This window comes from Podarcis tiliguerta (assembly GCF_965153285.1).
Source record: "Podarcis tiliguerta genome assembly, chromosome: 8".
Lineage (NCBI taxonomy): Eukaryota > Metazoa > Chordata > Lepidosauria > Squamata > Lacertidae > Podarcis > Podarcis tiliguerta.
The window spans coordinates 50599310-50623720 of NC_139541.1; the positions used below are offsets into that span (position 1 = coordinate 50599310).

At 41.2% G+C, this 24411-nt stretch overlaps 1 protein-coding gene across 22 annotated transcripts in view; it reads left to right on the forward strand.

The window, feature by feature from the left end:
* The window catches only part of CNOT1 (CCR4-NOT transcription complex subunit 1), a 57651-nt gene extending 33597 nt beyond the window's left edge, over nt 1-24054 (forward strand). For 11 of the 22 annotated variants that reach the window (XM_083452762.1, XM_083452744.1, XM_083452763.1 and 8 more), the window contains 27 exons: nt 867-1097; nt 1761-1901; nt 2874-3053; nt 3830-3946; nt 4146-4256; nt 4721-4798; nt 5081-5258; nt 5735-5865; nt 5991-6287; nt 7612-7752; nt 7835-7939; nt 8043-8162; nt 8658-8849; nt 9424-9566; nt 10415-10523; nt 10614-10783; nt 12079-12310; nt 14764-15012; nt 15569-15732; nt 16965-17082; nt 18532-18633; nt 18903-19076; nt 19997-20146; nt 20935-21115; nt 22011-22143; nt 22729-22863; nt 22984-24054. In XM_083452762.1, the coding sequence (XP_083308888.1) occupies nt 867-1097; nt 1761-1901; nt 2874-3053; nt 3830-3946; nt 4146-4256; nt 4721-4798; nt 5081-5258; nt 5735-5865; nt 5991-6287; nt 7612-7752; nt 7835-7939; nt 8043-8162; nt 8658-8849; nt 9424-9566; nt 10415-10523; nt 10614-10783; nt 12079-12310; nt 14764-15012; nt 15569-15732; nt 16965-17082; nt 18532-18633; nt 18903-19076; nt 19997-20146; nt 20935-21115; nt 22011-22143; nt 22729-22863; nt 22984-23062 (4161 nt within the window). In that variant the 3' untranslated portion in view covers nt 23063-24054. Of the gene's footprint in view, nt 1-866; nt 1098-1760; nt 1902-2873; nt 3054-3829; nt 3947-4145; nt 4257-4720; nt 4799-5080; nt 5259-5734; nt 5866-5990; nt 6288-7611; nt 7753-7834; nt 7940-8042; nt 8163-8657; nt 8850-9423; nt 9567-10414; nt 10524-10613; nt 10784-12078; nt 12332-14763; nt 15013-15568; nt 15733-16964; nt 17083-18531; nt 18634-18902; nt 19077-19996; nt 20147-20934; nt 21116-22010; nt 22144-22728; nt 22864-22983 lie in introns of all 22 variants that reach the window. The other 11 variants (XM_083452754.1, XM_083452749.1, XM_083452752.1 and 8 more) reach the window with 1 other exon arrangement.
* The last annotated feature ends 357 nt before the right edge of the window (nt 24055-24411 follow it).

Here is a 24411-nt window from a genome sequence, read left to right on the forward strand (position 1 = left end):
TAGCCCTTTGCCACTGGAAGTGTTCATTTGACAATTACTTTAATCCTTGCCAAGCAGCTTCTTATATGGTTGGGTTGTACATGCTCTTTCCTAGCAAATAAATCCATACCGCTAGGCACAGCAGTCTGTCTGCCCAGACCTTCTGAAAGCAAACAAAACCAGGGACAGTGGAATTAGGACTCTGAAGGTCTGATCCAAAGGCTGTAGTCCAAACACTAAAAGCAATGTTGGTTTAGGATCTCTACGTTAGTAGCACACCAATCAGTGGGGATTTCTATATCTTATATGCAGTATTGAATATTTACATGTGATTAATAACACTGAAAGTCTTACCAATTGTAGTTCTTACACCTTTGCTTCAGAAAAGACAGCATTAGTCTCTTAGTTGTAACATTGTGTGTCATCTGTGGAAATGGGCTTCATCAGTGGTTGCAGGAAATTTGTTGTCCTTATCTAGACTATAGGATTTGGAATATTTCTACCCCTGGATTACAGTACTTCACTGTTTACTACTTTTTGCTCTCATTGAAGTCTGCAAGGAAGGCTTACCCTCCCTTTCAGAATCAGGGCACATCTTGGATCTAGTTCCTGCTACTTCTGCTCCACAGAATGGGAGAAAGAGGATGGAGTGGAAAATCCAGGGTTAACATTGGAATTGCTAATTGATCCAAGACAAAAAGGAACCTTCTAAAATATGTAAAATGTCTTTTGTTGCTGATTTCAGGCCATTTATGGAGTTTCATTTGTGCCACAAACGTCAAGGCCAGGAGTTTTGGGAGTAGTTCTAGAAGGCAGTTGTAAGATTTGTTACATGCGTGTGGTTGTATGTTGAGTTTTAAGAGCTGTATACTTCTTGTCTGTTATAGTACATTGAATATGGACAGCAGTCTAGAGATCCTCCTGTGAAGATGCAGGGGTCAATCACCACCCCTGGAAGTATTGCACTTGCCCAGGCCCAGGCCCAGGCTCAGGTTCCGGCAAAAACTCCTCTTGCTGGTCAAGTTAGCACTATAGTCACCACCTCTACTACCACTACTACTGTGGCAAAGACTACAATCACTCCAGTGGGTCGAGTCAGCTTCAAGAAGGATGTGCCAGTAAGTACATGAGCCATTTTACGGGAGGAAGTAGAATGAGATTACGCATGCATCAGTTCTTAGGAGTAAAACAAGGAAGATAAACCCCATCTAATGTTCATAGCATACACATATCACATGCAAAACCTCTGATACTTTAACCACAGTTACACTGTTTTTCTTGTATGCCTAGTCTGGATAATTACCTGGCCATTTTTGTTTTTTCTGTTGTTTTGCTATTAAATATCAAGCAGTTGTTTCCTTCCCTGTGTTGGCGTTAGCTGCTTCTCCTGCTTTCTATTCTCTTCGTTCTTCCAAGCTGTTTTTCAGTGGGCCAGTTTCAACTAAGAAATTTGCTGGGTTTCCATTTCTGGCTGTTGTTTCTTGTACCATGAATTTCCACTTTTGTTTAATGATGTCATTTTTTTTCCTTTCACTATTCAGTTGCACATGTGAGCAAAAATCTTACTCCTCGTGTCTTATAGATTCCCAAGCTTAAGTTAACTCCTATCATTCACTAACGCATAAACTAAATGTACACTCCTTTTTGCACGTATAACTGTTGTCTCCCTTTTGTAACTGAATTGTGAAATACTGTTTATGCTATAGCATAATTCCATGATGGTCTGTTGTATCATTAACGGAATCAACTCACTTCCTCAAATCATTTTTCTTGTTCTGCAGCCTTCTATTAATACAACCAACATTGACACCCTGTTAGTAGCCACAGATCAAACAGAGAGAATTGTTGAACCCCCTGAAAACGTGCAGGAAAAGATTGCTTTTATCTTCAACAACCTGTCGCAATCCAACATGACTCAGAAGGCAAGTGTCGCACAACATTTTAGTCCTGATAATTTATGTTCCTTGAGTGATTCTTATACATGTAGAGAGCTAACTAGAATTATGCCTATGTATGCATGCCAAAGGTTCTTTTATTTAGTAGCCTTCCAAAATTTTAGAATTGTAAGCATAAAATAAATATAATGAATTAACATATAATAAGTAAAATCTAAAATAATTTTGGGATAGTCTTTTGTGCCTTTGGTAGTCCTTTAGCTGCTCATATATTGGGAAAATGTGATGAGATTTGTGTACCAAAAGGTCAAAAACTTTAAATCTTATCTGCTGCCAGATTTCTGCAGGGACATTTTATCATCTGCAACTGATACTACTTAACGGAAAAAAGGCATTGGGTACACATTTATTCCATCAGGTCTCTGTATTGCATAATTGGCTCTCCATATTCCTAATTGAACATAAAAAGTGATGTTGGGTGCCAGACTCTGCTTACCTTAATCATTTTTTACTTGATGTAAGTTTCTTTTCATTTATGGCTTCCAAACCATGGAAGAAGCCTAGCAAAATAACGCTTTGGCACTCCTTACAATGTTTTAATATATGCTGTAAGCCACCCAGAGTAGCTGGGGAAACCCAGCCAGATGGGTGGGATATAAATAATAAAATCATTATTACTAGTCAAGAGAAGTATTATGCAGATCTATTTTATTTGCATGATTTCTAGAGATCTCTGAATTCTGATTTTCTTAGCTTATAATATTTCTAGCTCAGAGTCTACATAGCATTGTTCATGATGAGTTAGCAGGAGAGGAAGAAATAAATGGCTTTACAGTAGGAAATAAATGGTTAATTGAAGTAAGCAAATCAGTTAGTGATGTGGTGCTAGCTAGGTTCCAAGTCTTGGTAACTGAATGTTTTCACTGGAACGAATGCTGTGAGTATCACAAACATTATTTTTCATTGATCCATTTCCCTTTAACGTGTTTATGGAGCCAGGTTGAGGAACTGAAAGAAACAGTGAAAGAGGAGTTCATGCCTTGGGTTTCACAGTACCTTGTGATGAAGCGAGTTAGTATTGAGCCAAACTTCCACAGCCTTTATTCAAACTTCCTTGACACACTTAAGAATCCAGAATTCAACAAAATGGTTCTCAACGAAACCTACAGAAATATCAAGGTGAGTGTTCCCAGTTGCTCTTTTTTGTGACATGAACGTTAACTGAAAAATATTTGCTTTCAGGGAGGCACTGCACAGCAGGGGGGAAAAAAACTTTCTCCCATGTATACCACCACCTTCGTAAGATTATGCTGCTGCTGCTGCTGCTGCAATAAAACAGTGAACAGAGCTAGATGCTGCTATTTTGAAAACTAATTGAACTTGATCATCAAAGTAATGTGTTGCTGGACTACCTTGATTGCTGTTTCTGTGCTACAGATGGGCCCCAGAGCATTGTTTCCTGTTGTCCTTCAGGGACCCAAACAATTAACTCCCAAATAAGTAGTTTGCCTTTCTAGGAGAAGTGATCTCCTGAGCAAGATCACAGAGAGGAAAGTACTCCACATCATTTTGCTGCTTTCAGTTTGTTGAATTGATTTTTCTGCTTTTAGAGCTCATGTTGTGTTTTATTCTGTTTTTACCTTGTGTACTGCTTTGATGACTTTATGCCTTGAAGCAGTCTATAAACTAGTTTAATAATGACATATACAGGCTATATTATAAGCATTTTATCACATATGCTTTAATATATTTCTGAGATTGTTGATTTACTTCTTTCCTTTTCTTTTTCTGCTTTATAGCTATAGGCTGTATTTGGTTGACCAATAAAATTTGTTGTTTGTTTTCTGAAATAACATTAGTCTAATTCTACAAGAAGATGGTTAATGCATTTTCATGGATTTACCATGGTTTCCTGTTAACTAAGATTTCATCTCTCTGGAATAAAAATCCTTCAGGTGCTACTCACATCAGATAAAGCTGCTGCCAACTTTTCAGACCGGTCCTTGCTGAAGAACCTGGGTCACTGGCTGGGGATGATCACACTGGCTAAAAACAAACCCATCTTGCACACGGTGAGACTGGGTGGAGGAGAAAAACATAAACTGGCTTTAAGGCTATAAACTTTAGTGCATGCTTAAATCAGCTCAATTTTTGGTGCCTTTTTATAATTAGGGGGGAAAGCTATGTAGAAAATTTACAAAAGAAAGGAATCTGATTTGTGGGTGTGAGACTGCCCATTGCTGGGTTTAATTTATACTCCTTTTATTTTAGGACTTGGATGTGAAATCCTTACTGCTGGAGGCTTATGTTAAGGGACAGCAAGAACTTCTGTATGTCGTGCCATTTGTTGCCAAAGTTTTGGAATCCAGTGTGAGAAGTGTGGTAAGTATGATGTACAGTGTCCTGTGACAAACAAGTAGACGGGATTGGTCCAAGACCCTTGGCAGCCTAAGCCAAAGCACAGGACAGTGCTCCTCCCTTTGAACAGAGAGAATACAACTGGACTTTCAGATGAATCTTAGTTTAGTACTGGGGACAGGGGTTTTTGTTTTTGCTACTTCTTGACTGGCAGGCATGGGCAGGGAAGTAGGTGGACAGAGGTGATGACACTTCCAGACTCTTGCATATATTTTGTGTCGTGTGTTAGTTCAAAGCAGAGGTGGGACCCTGTGGTTAGTGTTGATGATAGCTGGCAGCCATCGGCATCTGGAGGCCACTGGGTTCTCCTCCTTGGCTTAAAGTTTACAGCCTTGTGTTTCCATTGTTTTGCTAACACCATTTAAATGATGTTCTAGCCCCCTTTTTGAAACAGGACTGTTAACTTTATCATTCCACTCTTTTTGTAGGTTTTCCGGCCTCCAAATCCTTGGACCATGGCTATTATGAATGTACTAGCAGAGCTGCACCAGGAACATGACTTAAAAGTAAGTTTCAGTTTGCTGCTTTGAGCTCCTCAGCATTGCTTTGTTTTTGAACAACTTGTTACAATACATCTGTTTGAAGATTTGAGCTTAGCTAGTGAGCTGTAGCCAGTTTAATGAGAATAGACTTTTTCCAGAAAATTACACATGTTCCAATGGTTTTCACCTCATTCAAAATATATGCCTTGAAGCATGTAGCTCTTCAGAACTTCTTAAGATTTATATAGCAGGTATACATAACTAATAATTACATTATTAAACCTGAAATCATTAAATATTGTACAGCTGAATCTGAAGTTTGAAATTGAAGTGCTCTGCAAGAACCTTGCCCTTGACATCAGTGAACTGAAACCTGGGAACCTCCTAAAAGACAAAGATCGATTGAAAAGTTTGGATGAACAGCTGTCTGCTCCAAAGAAAGATGTAAAACAACCAGAAGAGCTTCCACCAATTACGACCACTAGTAAGTGTCAAGGATGATTCATACAGTCATCCTTGTATCATAAAAATATAGCCTGCACCTCACAGGGCAGTTAGTAAGGAATCTTCTTTCTATTATCTGTTCTCTCTTACTCTTAATATTATTAACACTACAACTGTTTTAGCAAACCTGGAGACAGGGAATTCAGTTTAGGCCTGGGTAGAGTAACCTTTCACAAGATACCCTCCCACGTCCTGGTAATAGGAATACTACAGTAAATTCTAGTACTCATTCTACCTGAACAGTTCACCTAATTCCAGATTGCTTTTCAAGTGACATCTCTGATATCAAAGATAAAAGTGTTGTCGGACTTATCAGCATGACTTTAGACCTGAGCAAACACTGTCATATTGGTTGCCAAAATTCTTTTGTTTCCTATAAAACAAGTTTGTAGTATTGAATCTATGTTAGGACATACTCTGAAAACTTTTCTCCTTTTTGCTCTTGTATTTTCTCAGCTGCTTCTACAACACCAGCTACCAGCACCACTTGCACAGCTACTGTTCCCCCACAACCACAGTACAGTTACCATGACATCAATGTTTACTCCCTGGGAGGGCTAGCTCCACACATTACGCTCAATCCAACGGTAAGCTTTTAGACCTGGTCACTTTGAGAAGACTTCCACCTTTAGGTTGGAAGGGATAATTTTATGCTTTCTTTCAATGGTGTATAAAAAGTTGACATTGACTTTTGGTTGTTTTGCCTTCTCAGATTCCATTGTTCCAGGCCCATCCACAGTTGAAGCAGTGTGTGCGCCAAGCCATAGAGCGTGCAGTCCAAGAACTTGTACATCCTGTGGTGGATCGGTCCATTAAAATTGCCATGACTACGTGTGAGCAGATAGTGAGGAAGGATTTTGCACTAGATTCAGAAGAGTCCCGCATGCGTGTAGCGGCACATCACATGATGAGGAATTTGACTGCTGGTATGGCTATGATCACCTGTAGGGAGCCTTTGTTGATGAGCATAGCTACCAACCTGAAGAACAGCTTTGCCACTGCATTGCGGGTATGTTTGCAGTTTATAAGAGACTTTTTTTAAAAGCAGAATAAGCTAAACCCATGTTTTGTGACATTGCATTCTAGCAAGATTTGGCAGTACTCTGTTTCTCTACAGGTAGGAGTTAGTTTCATGATGTATCTTAATGCCTTGCTCAGATTCAATAGTATAGAAAGGTGATGAGTATGCGGACAGAACTAGATTTGAAGTGAGATGTGTCTGCATTTAACCTACATGTTTTTTAAAATGCAGATAGGATTAAAAGAGAATTTTTTTTGTCAGCTGGGAAGGAAAGGATTCGCGTGTGCACCTTCTGCCTTCCGCAGGCCTGATAATTATTGCCTCCCCTCAGCAGCTGTTGTTTGCATCCTGAGCTATGAATTGTGCGTTGAAGATTTCTGAAGACCACGTCTCATCCGTTACCATTTTCCATTGATTGAAATTAATAACCCATTGTTAAATCCAGTCTCAAGTTGTCTCCTTTGTTGTTCTTTACCTTTTCTTTTTTCAGTGACGTGCTGTGGAGAACTTCTGTATTTTTTCCGGGAGGGGGGGGAATCCATTGTTCTATAAAATAACAGTGGATAGGGATATTGTCAGTGGATATGGTTTTTGTAGCTGGCTTGTTATTAAACTAACCATCGTTAGTGTTAAACCACAATTCCAGGTTCAGATGAAACAGGAACCTGTGATCAACAAAAAAAAGGAAGTGAAAACTTTTGCACTTCTTTTCAGCCATGCAAGAGGAGGGGAGGAGTGATGGGACAAGGGCATGGCTAGCAGGCTCATTCACATTTTGTTAAACTGTTGTTTAGACTTGTGGCCAATAAGTAGACTTTAGCATTTGCTTTAGTTCATCTGTGAAACAATTCTGCTTGACTTCCTGAACACTTGCTATGTGGCCCATGGTTGATGCAGCAACAACTTTAAATAAAGGCTGTGGAAGCAAGTGAAGTTTACAACAAACACACACAGCCTTGCAGCTGTAACTGCGCTAGTTTTTCATGGAGTGAATCTTCTTGTGTTCACTTTTCTTGGCATTATAACAGGCATGAGAATGCCCGTTTTGATATTGAGGCTGAATATCAAAAAAAGCACATACATAGAATTGCACTAGAAGTATGTAATGTGGGGCACATGCTAATTATTTGGCAGATTTTCCCCCTTTTGTTTATATGTAGATTTTGAATGAAGCATGTAATTTGCTTGGTAGTTTACTTTATGCTAACTCCATGCAAAGCGATGCCATATTTATAAACATCTGTAACTGACATTATGAGTATTTGCCCATTGTGGGCATAGTCCTTTTTTAATGGCTTGCTTTTTAAAATAGGCAGCCTCACCACAGCAGAGGGAGATGATGGAGCAGGCAGCAGCACAGTTAGCCCAAGATAACTGTGAGTTGGCATGCTGTTTCATTCAGAAGACAGCTGTAGAAAAAGCAGGCCCTGAAATGGACAAGAGGCTGGCCACTGTAAGTATGTTGCAGAGTTTCAGTTAAAGGTTAAATCATGTGATTACCAAGTCATTAATCTTTTCTTCTTCTTTTTTTCCAGGAATTTGAGCTCAGAAAACATGCCAGGCAAGAGGGTCGTAGGTACTGTGATCCTGTAGTATTGACTTATCAGGCTGAACGGATGCCAGAACAGATCAGGTTGAAGGTGCGAAATTAAGAGAATTAAAGTTATGATCAATGCCACAATATCAGTTGGTAGGCCTTGTTGGAGTCTTCTACTTATCCAAATTTTCCTACGTTCTTTTAAGGTTGGTGGAGTGGACCCAAAGCAGCTAGCTGTTTATGAAGAATTTGCACGCAATGTTCCTGGTTTCTTACCAACCAATGACTCAACCCAACCCACAGGAATCCTAGCTCAGCCTATGAAGGTAGAAATCCAGTTCAGATGGTTGAAGTGACTCTGAGGTTAAAGTAAACTACACTGTGACCATTTATTTTACAAGTTATTGGAGGCTTCCAGAAAATAGTGAGGTTGCTTATTGTTTGGGCTTGTCTTCAAAGCTATACAGTCTAATAGTATTATTTGAAAGTCAGAATGAAATCCCACACAAAGAAATTTAGATTATGAACTCTGTGGGAGCTAATTACGTAAACCAGTTGACTGATTCCCCCCCCCTTTTAATCCATGACGATTTATCAAACACTTAATACTTTGTTTCATTATAAACTGTTCACAATAAAATCTGCAGATGATTTGCTGTTTTAGCTAAATGTTAAGTGTAAAAAGTACCAGCCAATATCGCTGTTGAAAGCAGTAATGGAATGAAAAAGTTATTAAGAAATCTGTCATGATAAATGGTCAGAATTCTCATTCATTTGCATTCATTTAACTAATAAAGTATTCTTGATTTCTTTTAAATCAGCAAGCCTGGGCAACAGATGATGTAGCACAGATCTATGATAAATGTATGGCAGAACTGGAGCAGCACCTTCAGTCCATTCCTCACTCCCTGTCTATGAATCCACAGACTCAAGCCTTACGAAGCCTCTTGGAGGCTGTTGTTGTGGCTCGTAATTCTCGTGATGCTATTGCAGCCCTTGGACTGCTACAGAAGGTTTGTGTATGAACTTGCTTCATTATATATCTGTGACTCCTGGGCCATGGAGAGAGGCTCACTTTATCCAAGGCTTTCTACCCTAGAAACATGCACACAGTTACAACATTAAACTACTTGAACTGAGCACAGGATCAGAACAGTCAGGATTGAATACAGATTATTCTGGGAAAATACGTACTGTTTAAGAAAAGCTGCCTTCCAAGTGGTGAGGAAGGATCCTTCTTTAGTGGATATAGTGGTTCCTCCTGCCATCTGCTGTTTTTTGCTGTGTTTTCTGGGCTGTTGTGTAGGAGGCTTTAAAACAGTTGCTTGGGAATGTCTGTCATTAGAAGCCCTTTTACCGCCCAATTGCCGCATTCCCTTGTGGGCTACTCTTCCAGAGCTTGAGTGCTGGTGGTGAGCATTGTTGGAGGCAAAAGCACAAGGAGCAACTGCGATGATGATGATAATGGGCTGCATGCATACTATGCAAAAGCCACAATGCATTGTCTCTCGAGAGCAAAACAGTGCGATTCCTCTCCAAATGACTCAGTAAGATGTTGCTTTTAAGTGTTTGCTACTCTTCCTACAGGCAGTTGAAGGTTTGTTAGATGCCACCAGTGGTGCAGATGCTGACCTCCTCCTCCGCTACCGGGAATGTCACTTGCTTGTTTTAAAAGCACTGCAGGATGGCCGTGCTTATGGGTCTCCGTGGTGCAACAAGCAGATTACAAGGTCAGTGATGAAAGAATAAAGCTTTGAAGGCTGTAGAAGCTCTATTTAAATACAATTATTTAAATATATTCTGATTTTGGCCAACATAAGGATTTCACCTAGTAAGTTACTTCCCTGTATCCCACTAAGTTACACAATGAGTTGCATGATAAGTGCCATATGGATTCAGTAGTCAAGGGTTTGGGGCTTTCTCCTAAAATAGGGTATTGGTGTGAGAATTAAGTTTGGTGATAAAAGAGGCAAACTAAATACCATTCATGCAACTTAAACAAAACTGACCCCTGGTCTGGATTGAGAGTCTGGTGTGGCGGCGGGGCTTTAAACATTTGTGTCCCGTCCCCCCATTGCAGTTCCTATTTGAATTGGAGAGCCTGCACCTGCTACCTTCATTCAGAGATCAACTTCCATTCATGCAGTGGAAGTTTCATTAAACTGTGGCAGGTGCAGGGGACATGAGCCGTACTAGGGCCCCAATTCAGATCCCTACCCTATTTGCTTTTAAAAAAAAAAAAAAAAAAAAAGCCATTCACACAACTGCTAGTTTCATCTGGTTTGGATCTAAAACTTGCAGTATGAATATTTTTAGATTCCTAAAATAGTTATTCTGTGACTTTGTGGTTTTACATTGTTATAAGCTTTTGTGAATAGGGCAGCTGGACTTTAATCTGCTCTTTCATCTTCAGCTACAAAGTCTGTTGGCTTTCTTAACATGGGGCAGTTACAGTCAGCTGGTGTTTCTGAAATGAATGTGTGGAATAATTAGAGAGGAAGCTACCTCTCTGTGTGTTTTGAAACTTGAGACTGAGGAGAAAACAAAGTTAACACAAGAAAACATCTAATTTTTCCAGGTGCCTGATAGAATGTCGAGATGAATATAAATACAATGTAGAAGCAGTGGAGCTACTGATCCGTAACCACCTAGTTAACATGCAGCAGTATGACCTCCACCTGGCTCAGGTGAGATACTGCCGCCAAGTTAGTTATTAAATCTCTGCTTATGCTTTAGAAAGAAAACTGTTCACATTCTTGCCTCCTTTTTCTTGACAGTCAATGGAGAATGGCTTGAACTACATGGCAGTGGCATTTGCAATGCAGCTGGTGAAAATCCTCTTGGTGGATGAAAGAAGTGTTGCTCACATAACCGAAGCAGATCTGTTTCACACCATTGAAACTTTGATGAGAATTAATGCTCACTCCAGAGGGAATGCACCAGAAGGGTAATGCTAAGAGTGTTGAGTGCCAGTGAAGAAATGTTTCCTGCTAGTGCAAGTTTGGCAGTGGTGATGATGATGATGATGATGATGATGATGATGAAGATGAAGTGAGGCTCTGCCATTCCTGTCCACTCCTTTTACCTTGTGGGATCACTGTGTAATATCTACTGTGCTTCAGAGTGCCATCCCCCACCCAGTCCTGAATCTCCATTTTTAACGAACTATGTAGAGTGTAATCTACAAAATACAAGCTTGCTTTAACCATTGTTTAGTTTTCTATTTAATCCAGGCACAACTTTGATTTATTATGGGCCATCGCACATTTCCTTCCAATTAAGGATCATACTACATATTTGGAAGTACCATGTGATATGTCTTCTGAGACTGTTGCCACTTTAGCAACAGTAGTCAGAGGAGATTTGAATGCTCTTCCACATCAGAAACTTGGTGAACATATAAAAAAATTGCCACCTTGGGGAAAAGACTGGAATCCCTTTCTCTGGTTTGCAGTTTTCCAGTGTTTAGGGAGTTGCACGTATTGAGGAACATTCAGACATGGATTCTCCCACCTACTGTCTGAAATTGCCATCTGGTAGATTAGAATATGTAATTCAGACCTTAAGTTTGCTGCAGGCAGGACTGACATGCCTTTTTAGGCCTGCGGTATTAGGCATGGTTTTGTGGAAGTAAGCCCTAGTGTGACACCTTTAAATCTTCATTCTGGAAGGTAGTGATGAATACACTGAGGGTGTAGTAATAAGTGACAGATCAAAGGTTTTGAAAAGCAATATACCCACCATCTCTGAAGCACTTGTAGTCCACTCTCCTAGATGTCTTGGACTGAAGGACAGAGGCCATTCTTTTCTGTTCTTGCCCAACTACAGCAGATCCATTCCCTAATGCCAGGCACTAGACTAGGTCACCTCACTTTTTATCTCCAAATTTATCTGGCAGTAATAGGGCACATTTCATTCAGATTCTTACTGTGTTTCTTTGAAGCTTATGTCATGGAGCCATTGTGGGTTAGTGGATGGCATGTTGGACTTAAATCTAGGCGACTTTGGTTCAAAGGTCTGCTGAACCAAGATGCCAACTGGGCTCCCAACTCTTGCCCCTAGACCACGTCATAGTTTTGGTTGCAATAATATAATAACATATTGTATGCTATCTCTGTGGGACAAAGGATGTGATGCAAATGTTTGAAATACAATGCTGTTGATTGTGGGGTATTTTTTAAAAATTATGCACATAGCACAAGTAATCTAAACCCAAGCATGTTCATTCTGGATCTCTCATAGGTTGCCCCAGCTGATGGAAGTGGTACGGTCCAACTATGAAGCCATGATTGACCGTGCTCATGGAGGGCCAAATTTCATGATGCATTCTGGGATCTCTCAGGCCTCTGAGTATGATGATCCCCCTGGCCTGAGGGAGAAGGCAGAATATCTCCTGAGGGAGTGGGTGAATCTCTACCACTCTGCAGCAGCTGGGCGTGACAGCACCAAAGCATTCTCTGCATTTGTTGGACAGGTAGAGCTTGGGGAAAGAAAGGTGCTTTTTATTCAACATAAGTAGGTTATGATGCCCTTGGATCAAGTAGAGTACTATGTAATATCGATTTCCCCTTTTTAAAAATTCCACTTTGCATGATGGCAGTACGTGCAACATGTCATATCAGTGTAGTGAAACGTGTTAGTAAATACTTGTTTCTTTATGCTAGCCAGTATCATGATGCTGGGGGCTCTCCACTGCATCCACTAGAAGGTTGTGTTCTTTAAATGAAGAAAGACCTGGCTGAGAGGGACTGCATACCATGGGGCGGTGGTCAGCAAGGAAAAGATTCCCAGTGCCCCACAGACTCTTTGGGTTTCTCAGGGTGGAGGATGTGTTCTTGCTCCAAGGAGAGAAACCTAAGAAGCTAGGGCAGAGCACGTACCTGAGCAGCAGCTGCCACCGCCAGTGGGCACTTCGTGCAGCTCTTGACAGTCCCGAGGGTCTTCCACTCATTTATTTCGTGCCCAAAGGAAACAGCTGCTCTTCTGAATTCAGATGTAGAGGTCATGTGGGATATGCTCCAAGAAGAATCCCTGTGCCCTAAGGGTGTGGCCTTGGGTCAACCACCCTGAAGGGGAGGGTGACTGCCACCAGCCAGGTATGGCCACTGCTTGTACATTGATGCAGTTTCCTTAACTCAGTTTCTCCCCCCACCCCCGGTGACTCTATGTTACAGATGTTAGAGAGGTGTTTGCAAAAGCTAGAATCTCTTTACATATGTAGGCATGGAATATGGCAAGTAATTTGCCAGTTTTTTACTCTGCTACCACAGTCATCCTTCCGAGGTGCCAAAACTTCTTTGCTGCCTTATTTTAGTTGCATTTCAAGTAGCCACTTCACTGCCTGCTTGCATATGTGAATAAAGTAAATTGCAGGTCCTCTTCCAGATAGAAATGTATTTATTAAGACTGCAGAAACAGTGGTACTTGCCATTAGAGTTTTGCCTTATTGGTGTATGGAGCACTTTGAAAACAGTGGCTATGAAAACTATTCAGTACTATTGAGGACAGCAAAATTTCACATGCCTTTGCCCCCAGATCCCTAGACATCTACCCGAAAAAGTTGCAGTGTCTCTGAAATGCAACATAATTTGCCTAAATAATACACAAGTAAAACCAATAAAGATGTGTAGGGAATAAACTGAAAATCAGGTCTGCCTTCAGTGTTACGCTGACCCCTGCAAAATGCCAAAGTGAATGGATCACTGATGAATGGAGCCCTGTTGTTCAGTAGCAGAATTTTCTGTTCATATTTGCCACTTTAGTTGCTCTGCATTCTAGAGATTATTGCTTATGAAAAGGGTTTTGAATGCTTTCATAATGAGAATTTCATCCTGAATAACCTTTGCTTTAAAAATTGTGATATCGGATCTTGTAAGTGAAATATCTATCGACAATTTACTTATGAAACCGACAGGAGTAGCAATCCATTCTCATGGGCCTACGTTCCTAAGAGGGGTAGTCTTAACCCTCCTACACCATGTAGCTTCCCTGCCTAGAATTTCACTTCACTACTTTTCCTGAGCACTTTCCTCCTACCCTCATGTGGAAGGGACCATTCACTTCTGCATCCTAGTCTAGCAGTGTGTCCCTGGAGGAGAAGCATGACTAATTGGACCTCTCAACACTGCAGAATTGATGTGTGGTATTCTGCATAAAGCACAGCTTCCATAGTTCCAGTCTACTCTGGAATGGTATTGCTCCTTCATATTCCAGTGTTTTGGAATGTACTATAGAAACCTTGAGAGAAGGAGATTGTCTATTGCACTTAATTCCTGTTTTCAGTGTCATCCAGAGGGTATTCCACCGGCCATTGTTTCCTGTGGGCCAAGCTTTGCTCTGAGGCTTCTGCCTCACTGCACAGATGGGAAGCTGCTCCTCATGTTTTTGCTGCATGTGTGCTTGGGTTATTGTGTGCAGGTTGTTGGTTCTTTTAAGGCATTTAGAGTTTATTTTTGCTCTGCCAGTCCAGTCTAGGAAGATCAAGATGATGGCCATGTCTGCTGCTCCAGGTGGAGGTGCTATCCCACTGGTTGGGAATGCCCTCCAGGAGAAGCAGAACAGGAATTCACAGTAAGAAATGTCCCTTTCTGCATATAGCATACAGCATCAGTAATGCCTACATACAGAGGCAACATGGGTGTTGTGTTTACTTCCTTGCCAGCATAGTTTCCTTTTCCACCTGGTTCCTGGATGTAGATGTTACCAGTGTGGTGTAGGACCTGATTACATAGAAAGGATCTTATGCTACTATGGTTGGTAATGTAGGAATTGACCATTAAGAAGCATCACCAGCCTTTTCTGTGCCAAACTGCAGTGTTACAGTCTAGCCCACTTGCTTTCCATCATGTCTAGATAGAACATTACTAGCTTGATTTTAGAAAAAAGAGGAGTTCTTTAGGTCTGAGTCTACCTTTTCCCCCATTACAGATGCATCAGCAAGGAATCCTGAAAACCGATGATTTGATCACACGATTCTTCCGTCTTTGCACTGAAATGTGTGTTGAGATCAGCTATCGTGCTCAAGCTGAGCAGCAGCACAACCCCGCTGCCAATCCCACCATGATCCGTGCCAAGTGTTACCACAACCTGGATGCCTTTGTGCGCCTCATTGCACTGCTGGTGAAGCACTCTGGGGAGGCCACCAACACAGTCACCAAGATCAACTTGCTCAACAAGGTTGGGAGCACCCTTCCCTGCCCCCAGTACCCATCTATCTTGAGTTTAGCTGGTTGTGAGAATGGGTAGTATATTTTAGAATTGTGATGACTGAGGCTGGTGGGAGTTGTAGTCCATGGGGCCAGGTTGGCAAAGGTTTACTTATTAAATGAATGGGAACTGGTGCAGCATGTTTTTTTATGAACACAGACTAGGAGTTCCATGTTTTAAAATCGTGATCCATCTATGGATGGTGTTTGGCAGGCAATTGCCTTCTCTGTAAAAGGGATCCTTAGCTGCATTGTAAAGAATTTCAGTGTACTATGCAGGATGTACTTGGAGCACTTAGGAAAAGCATTACATAAATTCTGAATAAGGGTTTGAGATGTGCATATCTCTCGTTCACTTACATGTGAAAGGGCAGAAAACATTATTGTAAAGTTGCAGTCAAGATCGCCAGTTTGTTGTATTGTCTTCAAAAAATACTGAGTATGTGCATGAATTCCAGTTGGCATTGCAGTAATTATAAGCATACATAAAAGCTGCATTCTGAGCACATTGCCTTTTTTACCTCTAGGTTCTTGGGATAGTTGTGGGAGTCCTTTTGCAGGATCATGATGTTCGTCAAAGTGAATTCCAGCAGCTTCCCTACCACCGCATTTTCATCATGTTGCTGTTAGAATTAAATGCTCCTGAACATGTCCTGGAAACCATAAACTTTCAGACACTCACAGCCTTCTGGTAGGTATCATTTAATTGGACACTTTGGGTCTTTTCAAACTCTAGAGTTCTATGATTTGCATTGAGTCTACACCAGTTCACTTTAGTTAACACTAATCTTGTGTAATTTTAAATACGTTGATATACTTGGAGTCTATTTTGGTTACTGAGTTGTTCCGCCTGGCCTTTGGCTTGGAGCCAATTTGATTCCCTCCCTCCCTCTCTTTCTTTTTTCTTTTCCTTCTCCTCCTGCGATGAGGCTACATTTTAATATTTTAATGTTTCAATATTTTAATGTTGTTTTTAAGTTGTAATCATTCAACTTGTTTTTATTATTGCTTGTAAGCCGCTCTGAGCCCTGCCTTGGCTGGGGAGGGCGGGGTATAAATTATTATTATTATTATTATTATTATTATTACTGGAATAATTGCACATTAAGAAAACTTGTGGGCATATGTGGGATTCTTTCCCTACGCGGACTGTTCTCTAGTCTATGGAACCGATGCTTCTCAGCCTCTTGGTGTGAGGGAAGGGTTTTTATACTGTTCTGTCTTAATCTCTGTGCAGTCCCACATTGGGATCTGCAGCTGTGGAGCTGGATTTAGAACATTCTAGAGCTTTAGCCAGACTCAATTCCTGGTCAAGTTGGGACATTGATCCTGTGTTCCACTCAGGAGATGGTGCTATTCTAGTTGTACAGACTGCCATCTGGACACCTATGGGAATTTATGGCAACTAAAACACTCCTTTACTTTAGTGGATCTGTTTATTAAAACTATGATTCCTATATGATACATTATGGTCTTGGATCTTAATTATGCATCTTTTACTACATTTGAATGGTTTGGGGCCACCATCATTCCTTGGAGAAATATTTGATGCACTTTTAAAATAAATGGCAAACTTGTAACCCTGGGGGTGGGCAGGGAGATTTAAATTTCCTAGTATAGTGCCATAGAACAAATCACATCCTCCCCGATCATCAGCTTGAACATTTGATGTGCAGGAAGGGGCTGATAACCTGCCCTTTTCATCTGATCTGCATGAGTCAGCTGGAGGCTCACAAACGCCCACTGCTGCTGGCATTTGGCCCTGTAGGGTTGGCCAAGAGTGAATGCTGGCTCTTGGTCCTTAAAATGTTTAACCACCTCTGCCTGATTTAGACTTCAAAGATGGTCTCAGTTCAATGCAGATTCTTGGCAGTGCTTTAAACAAATCTGACACAAAGCTTGTGTTGTATGTTTTTATTTCAGTAACACATTTCACATCCTGAGACCTACAAAAGCTCCAGGTTTTGTTTATGCTTGGCTAGAATTGATCTCCCATCGGATATTTATTGCAAGAATGCTGGCACATACACCACAGCAGAAGGTGTGGCTGCAGTTTATCTTCTGTAACTTACGAAGCTTCCAAAGGGAATAAGGATGCATCTTGGTTTGCAGGTTTTGTTTAACTAGAATGACTTTATGCCATTTAAATTTCTGATGTCTGCTTTTAAGGTCTTTACCATATTCCCACAACGTAGCTGCTAAGAGCTGATTACCTGAAGAGGTCCAGAAACCTCAGCAGGACGGATTAAAAATGGGATTTTAATCCTCATCCCTTAAAAAACCCAGCCTGGTAAAATTCAGTCTGAATACAAGAATGTTAAACGTTCACTTTTAACCCTTAAAACTGAATCATCCTTCAGTCAAATACACTGGCTGCCTTTGCATGGAACATTAGATTCAGGAGTGTGCTTTAAAGCAAACCATGGTTAATTAAACAGGCCAACTTTATAACCTGTGGCTTGAAGTTGATTTGTTTTGAAACTTAGCAGTGTTTTAAACTTAGATTCCTATTTCATACATAACTCTTAAGTTTTGTAAAAGTAAAAACTATACCCTGCCAGCCTCCCAGCTGTGTGGGAGAAGGAAGTAGGAGAAATATGGTTATATGCTACAATTGTTATGAGCTTGATAGTGTGGTTGCAGTGGTGGTGGTGAGTGAGGCTCGATATATCATGGCATGTACTGGGATTCAGTGCTTGTCTCTGTAGGATGTGATCCAGTATTATTGCTAAGAGGGCCTTCCTTCCACTAGTTCTACCTGTGTGATCTTGACTAAAGTGCATATTTTATGTACTTTTTATCTCAGTTCTCAATTTAAGAATACCCTTCCTCTCTGTTAAAAAAAGGACAGTACTTTTTAATCTTCTGAAAATAAACTGTTCTGCCTATTAATTACCAGCCTTTGCTTCTGAAAATGCTTGGCCCTTTAGTTGTCTCTGAGCAGACAAAGACAATTGTGCAAAGGTACATGAGCTGCAATGGACAAATTCCTTATTTTGTTTCTAGGCAGGGGCAAGGGAGGAGGATTGTGCAATGTAAGAGAAAGAGAGGTTAAAAATATTTTCTATTTAAAATGAATATTTAAATCAGTTTACTCCAGCAGCCATAGATGTTAAACAGAAGTTTGAAATAACTTGCAAGGAACCATTTGCAGCTTTGTAGGTTGTATCAAGCTTCTGAGAGTCCACAGCTGCACTGCATTGGGGCAGATGTGACCAAGTCTTTCCAGTAAATCTCACTCGTTCTTCCATTTCCCTTAAGTCCAGAATTCAACCCCTACAGTGCCCCTTATTATACATAATTGGCTGGTTTCACTATGGATTTCATATTTCAGGTAGCCCTGACAGATTAAAGAATAATGTATTATACTGCTTTGTAATATGCAAGTTGTTAGTTCTACCAACAATGTTAAGTGGGATTCAGTTCAGACATTATAGTAAATATGTTAGCAAATATCGTATAACTCTTATCATGTAAATTCTCTTTCCAGGGGTGGCCTATGTATGCTCAGCTGTTGATAGATCTGTTTAAATATTTGGCTCCTTTCCTGAGGAATGTGGAACTTGCCAAACCTATGCAAATTCTGTACAAGGTAAGTAGAATTTAGAATAGAGCAGAAGAGAATTTGTTACAATTCAGTGATGGTCTGGATTATTTTCCCAGCACAATTGTAGCTTCACAGTAAAGTTCAAATCATACAGCCCTTTTCCATGGGATTGTGGATGAGGAAATTGACCTGTGTGTGTAAAAAGTGTGTCACCAACATGAAACATTTGGAAAGCTCTGATAATAGTGTTGGCTGAGATGTTTTGCATAGATTTAGCAAAGATACTTAGTTCTCTTTCCCCCCGTGTTTTGTAGGGTACTCTGCGTGTGTTGTTGGTCCTGTTACATGACTTCCCAGAATTCCTCTGTGACTATCATTATGGTTTCTGCGATGTGATTCCTCCAAACTGTATTCAGCTAAGGAATCTGATACTGAGTGCCTTCCCACGTAATATGAGGCTTCCAGATCCCTTTACTCCCAACCTTAAGGTAATGTACAAGGCTTGATTTGTATGGGACCTCATCTGTTGAAGCACCTGAGATTGTGCAATGGTGTTGATGCTTTTGCATAAACAACTATGTCAGTAAGACCCTAGTGGGTCAGCTTGACCTGCTTTGATGAAACAGGGTAGCCAATATAATGCCCTCCTGATGTTGGACTCCAACTCCTGTTGGCCCCAACTAGAAGGCTAGTGCTTAAAGATGACAGGAGTTGTAGTCCATCAACATCTGAAGGGCACCCCATTAGCTACCCCCAGCCTTCGGGAAGCTGTTTATAACACTGAACCACCCCAGGTGGGGAATGTCATTGTGAACTCCTGGTCTTGAAAAGAGCATTCTGTCCTGGAACATACACGGCAGTCATTGCTTAGTAGTAAAGATGCACTTGAACTCTGACACTTGTTCCAGCATATCGGTTTGCTTATGCTACATCTATACCTGAGGCCCTCCTTTGAGTGCCACCACCATGAGAGATCCAGAGGGTGTTAACAGGAGAAAGGGCCTTTTCTGCGGTGCCTTTCTGCTTGTGGGATGCTCTCCCCAGGGAAGCTCGCCTGGCACCATCATAACATATATTTAAACACCAAGCAAAACCTTTCCTCTGTAACCAGCCTTTTGGCCCTTAACTATCAGTGGACTTTTAGAATTGGGCAGGATGTTTTCTATGTCTGTCCTCCCCACTGGTTTTAATATATTTAGTATATTGATGTGGGGTGGTTTTTTTTGGTTGGTTGGTTGTAAGTCGCTTTGGTTTGCATTGGGCAAGATAAAGCAACTGTCACATTTAAGATCATGATGGTGGTGATGATGATGATACAAGAGTGATACTTAGCCTTCCCTGTGGACTTCAGATGGGTAACAGCTGAATGGTAGAAAATAACATTAGGATGCTTCTGTGTGCTCAACAGGTGGACATGTTGAGTGAGATTAATATTGCTCCACGGATACTCACCAATTTCACTGGAGTGATGCCACCTCAGTTCAAGAAAGATTTGGATTCCTACCTCAAAACCCGTTCTCCAGTCACGTTCCTGTCCGACTTGCGCAGCAACTTGCAGGTGAGGGGCTTACTCAAAAATCAGATTGAGGAAGAGGTCTGGGAGTGGAGGTTAGCATGCAGTCCTTTGTCTGCTGTGTCTTTTGTTCCAAAACAGGCTTTTAGGTCCTCTGTCTAAAGCAGGGCTCATCAACCTTATTTGGGGCTGTGGGCAGTTTTGGAATTGTGAGAGTCTCGTTCTTTTACTCCTCCCCAAACAGAAATTTTCTTTGCTTTTCTGTGGGGGGGTGGGTGCATTTGGGTAAAAATGAGATCCAATAGACTTAAAACGGATCTTCTTGAATTTGCACGGTTTTACATGGAGTTCCTTAAAAACAACTATCAGATTGAGGCTTACAGTGGTGGACCCACAGTAAAAATCGTAGATCTGGTGCTTGCCAGATGCATAGTTTAGTCATCAAAGAGAGGAAAGATCCCAGTTCAGCCCTGAACCCACTGCAGAATGTGTCATACATTAAAGAGACATAAATTAGGAAAAGATCAGTTTTACCTGGCCCAGATAATGCATCCTGATGGAGCTGTGGGTCTCTGTTTAGCAATTTTTTACTATATTGTAATGCGTGTATCTTTTAAAAACTAGTACCTAGTTGGGGATGGATTGTGCAGCAGCAGTGATAGAGGAGATAAGAGAAGCCTGCCTGCTGCTAAAGCTAATGGCTTTGGCAGACCTTTTAGTGAGTTATACTCTGCAGTTTAAACATTCGTAATCACATAATATATTTTCTTCACGGCTCTTTGTCTCGGAGGTCCAAGGCAGTGATTTTGCCTCTTTTATGTTCACCCCACTAGGTATCAAATGAGCCTGGCAATCGCTACAATATCCAGCTGATAAATGCCCTGGTGCTGTATGTTGGTACTCAAGCTATTGCACATATTCACAACAAAGGCAGCACTCCTTCCATGAGCACCATCACCCACTCGGCTCACATGGATATCTTCCAGAATCTTGCTGTTGACCTGGACACAGAAGGTAAAAAAGGAAGCTTGATAGTACTTCAAATCAGCTAGCCTAATGTTAAATCAGATGCAAGAGGTTTATCTCTAGGTCTTTGGCTATGGGGGAAAAAGAGCCTGGGAAATCAACCTGGTGAGGTCAGACATAAATACTGTATAATTGATAATGTGCTAGCCTTACAATTAATACTGGGCTTCAGAGGCTAGCTGATAATTGCAGGTATTGGTGTTCTATGACAGAATCAATCCTGTATCTCACCATTTAGCCCACATGGATAATACTTTCCTTTAATTTGACCAGATTGTACCCTAAAATATTGTTAGATTTTAGAAATTTTGTTTAAAATATTCCACAACTAATATATAGAAAGTGTTTATTTAGTTCCATCTAAGTGGTGGGGAACTTCTAGCCCAAGGGCCAAATGTGGTCCTCCAGACCTCATCACTCCCCACCCCCAGCCTAGGCCATGACCCACTCTCCTTGGTTGAGTTTGCCAGCTTGGAATGTGTCCTTGAACTGTGATGATGCCTCTCGCTTGGCTGCATGGAGAACAGAGTTAATTGTATGTATCTGTAGAAACCGGTTACTTTTACATAGCTGGAATGCAGCTTAATGTCAAATCAGTTGCTTTTGCTTTTGATCCCACCCCTGGCATGTAGCCTCCGGGCTGCAAAATGCAAAATGGCCTGCCCCTTGTGTAAGCCAACAGGTTTATGAAAATGAATTACAAACTAGGATAAACTTTGAGAAGTGAGCCTGGGAAATTCATGTCAACTGGTGGCAGCACCCATTTAATTAACCTTCCCGGCTTTCGGACATAACTCTTGGAACTAACAAATTAGCCAGGCAAGGACTGTTGATTTCCTTTGTGTTTAAGAGGATCTAACTATTTACCTTTTTTGTATTCCAGGTCGGTATCTCTTCCTAAATGCAATTGCCAATCAGTTACGGTACCCAAACAGTCATACTCACTATTTCAGCTGCACCATGCTTTACCTATTTGCAGAGGCCAACACTGAAGCTATTCAAGAACAAATCACCAGGTAAGAGATCTAAGGAGTCTAAAACAATCCCTACATTGCCTAGTTCTCACAAAAGAGCCAATGAGGAACTGGGGAGAAGCTTCAGGAGCTAACACCTAGTTGGTCCACTGCTATATGAAGCTGTCCTGCCCAGCAACCAGGAAGATAGTGGCTTGTCCCCGTTGCAGCAGTAGCAAGTCACTGCTGGCAATGTAACAAACACTCTAAGCTTTGCCCCTCTTATCCACATGTAGAGTATGACTAGAGAGTGTTGATTAGAGGGTTCACATGGTTTGAAAGGCAGCTGTTGAGGTGGTTGCAGATTCCATATAAGGATCCTTTTCTGGATGGAGGAGCATTCATCCCCACAAATCTGCAGCCAGAGTCTGCAGTGGTGAAGCCTAGAATCAGGTTTCCCACTCTCACATTATATTGAGAAGTAAAGTCTTCCACATTCTGAAAGCAGCATAGTGCTAATTAATGTTGCCAGACGCAATCCCGTGAGGGTACCTATTCTCAGCGGGACCTTGATATTCCTGCATCATGTCTTTCATACTGGCACGCGGTGTGACTTTCCCCATGTCTTAATCTGTTTCTCTTTTACAGAGTTCTGCTAGAACGACTGATTGTAAATAGGCCTCACCCATGGGGTCTCCTTATTACCTTCATCGAGCTGATTAAAAACCCAGCATTTAAGTTCTGGAATCACGAGTTTGTCCATTGTGCTCCAGAAATTGAAAAGTGAGTAATTTTAAACAGTTAGTTGTTCAGTGTATTTGGGGGACTCAGTCCTAGGAACTCTGGTACTTGCAGAGGAGAGGAAGTTGTGTCTTGAAATAAAGTTTATTCTCCTTGTTGTAGGTTGTTCCAGTCTGTTGCGCAATGTTGTATGGGGCAAAAACAGGCACAACAAGTAATGGAAGGAACTGGAGCTAGTTAAAGAAAGCAACCACCCTGGAAATTGTGCCAGCCTGGAGATCTCCATCCCATCAAGCTGACAGAATAATGTGTGTGGGTCTAGCCAGACCTTGGAGGCTGCCTCTCCCTCCCCCATGTTGGGCTTACATCACAGATCTTTGTGTGAGAAATCTCCTCCTCTGTGGGCATGTTCCAAAGTTTTAAAAACAAAAAGTTTTGACTCTTGGCCAAAATTCAGAAGATGCTGTGAATATAATTTCAAACTATTGTAAATACACAGAACAGAAATATTTGTCTGAACTTTGGGTTTGTGCGAATTGTGTTTCAAGAGAGGCACATACTGTGTGCCTGACCAGCCTGTAATAGAAGTGGTGGCTGCTGATGCCAAGTGTTTTGTCTGGGGCAGATCTGCTCTCCTGACATTCCCAGACTCCCAAAGAATATGGAAAAGCCAGTTTAAATATTATGTAACTTATTTTTCTTGTGGGTGGGAGACCTGTAAATCACAAAGTTGTCAAAGAGGGGGGAAATGGATGCATTGGAGCACAGGATCCTACAGTATATGGGGGACTGGGTGGGGGAAAGTTAGGATTAGGGTCCAGTATATTGCTTTTCCCAATATCAAATGCTGCCAGCAAGAGGCACGAACGTTGGAGCGGAGGACTTCCTTTGTTTTGATTGGCAAAGATATACTTTGGGCCCTTTGGGAGAGGGCTGGTGGGTTTAGCAAAGGAAACAAGAGACCAGGCCTGTAGATTTTCTTTCTTGACACTTGTAAATTTTGGGATGGGGAGGATGTGAATCTGTTAACTGCTCCCCTGTGGCCACAAAGTTTGAGTTTGTAAAAAGAACAAAAAGGACCAATACAGCCCATTTTGTAAGGATTTTGAATGTTTTGTAAATGTATTGGTCCACGTGTTGTATTTTGTAGCCTTTCTAGTTCTCTTGGGCTTTAGTTCTCCCACTTCTTGTATGTATGCATTCTGTAGTTAAACATTAAAGTCATGAAAAGCAGCACATGTCCATGTTTTCTCATCATCTGTGACGAATGTTGTTAATGTTCTTTCACTGCTTATATTTTCAACATAAATCTAATTCCTATCAAGGTGCAGTACATCAAACAATCTAATATATTGCTACTTTAATTAACAATGTTTAACTGCTATCTTAAGAGGATAAAAGTGAGGAATCAGTAAAATATAAGCAAGAATCCTATTCTTGCTGATTCCCTGGGCAGTTAAGTGGGCTTCCAATAAGGGGAGTTAAAAAAAAACAACTTAGGAGCTTTCACTTAGTGCACATGTTCAGGCTTAGAAGATGGTACCTCCAGGTGAGCAACCAAAGGGCCAGAGCAGGATGTACACTAGGAGG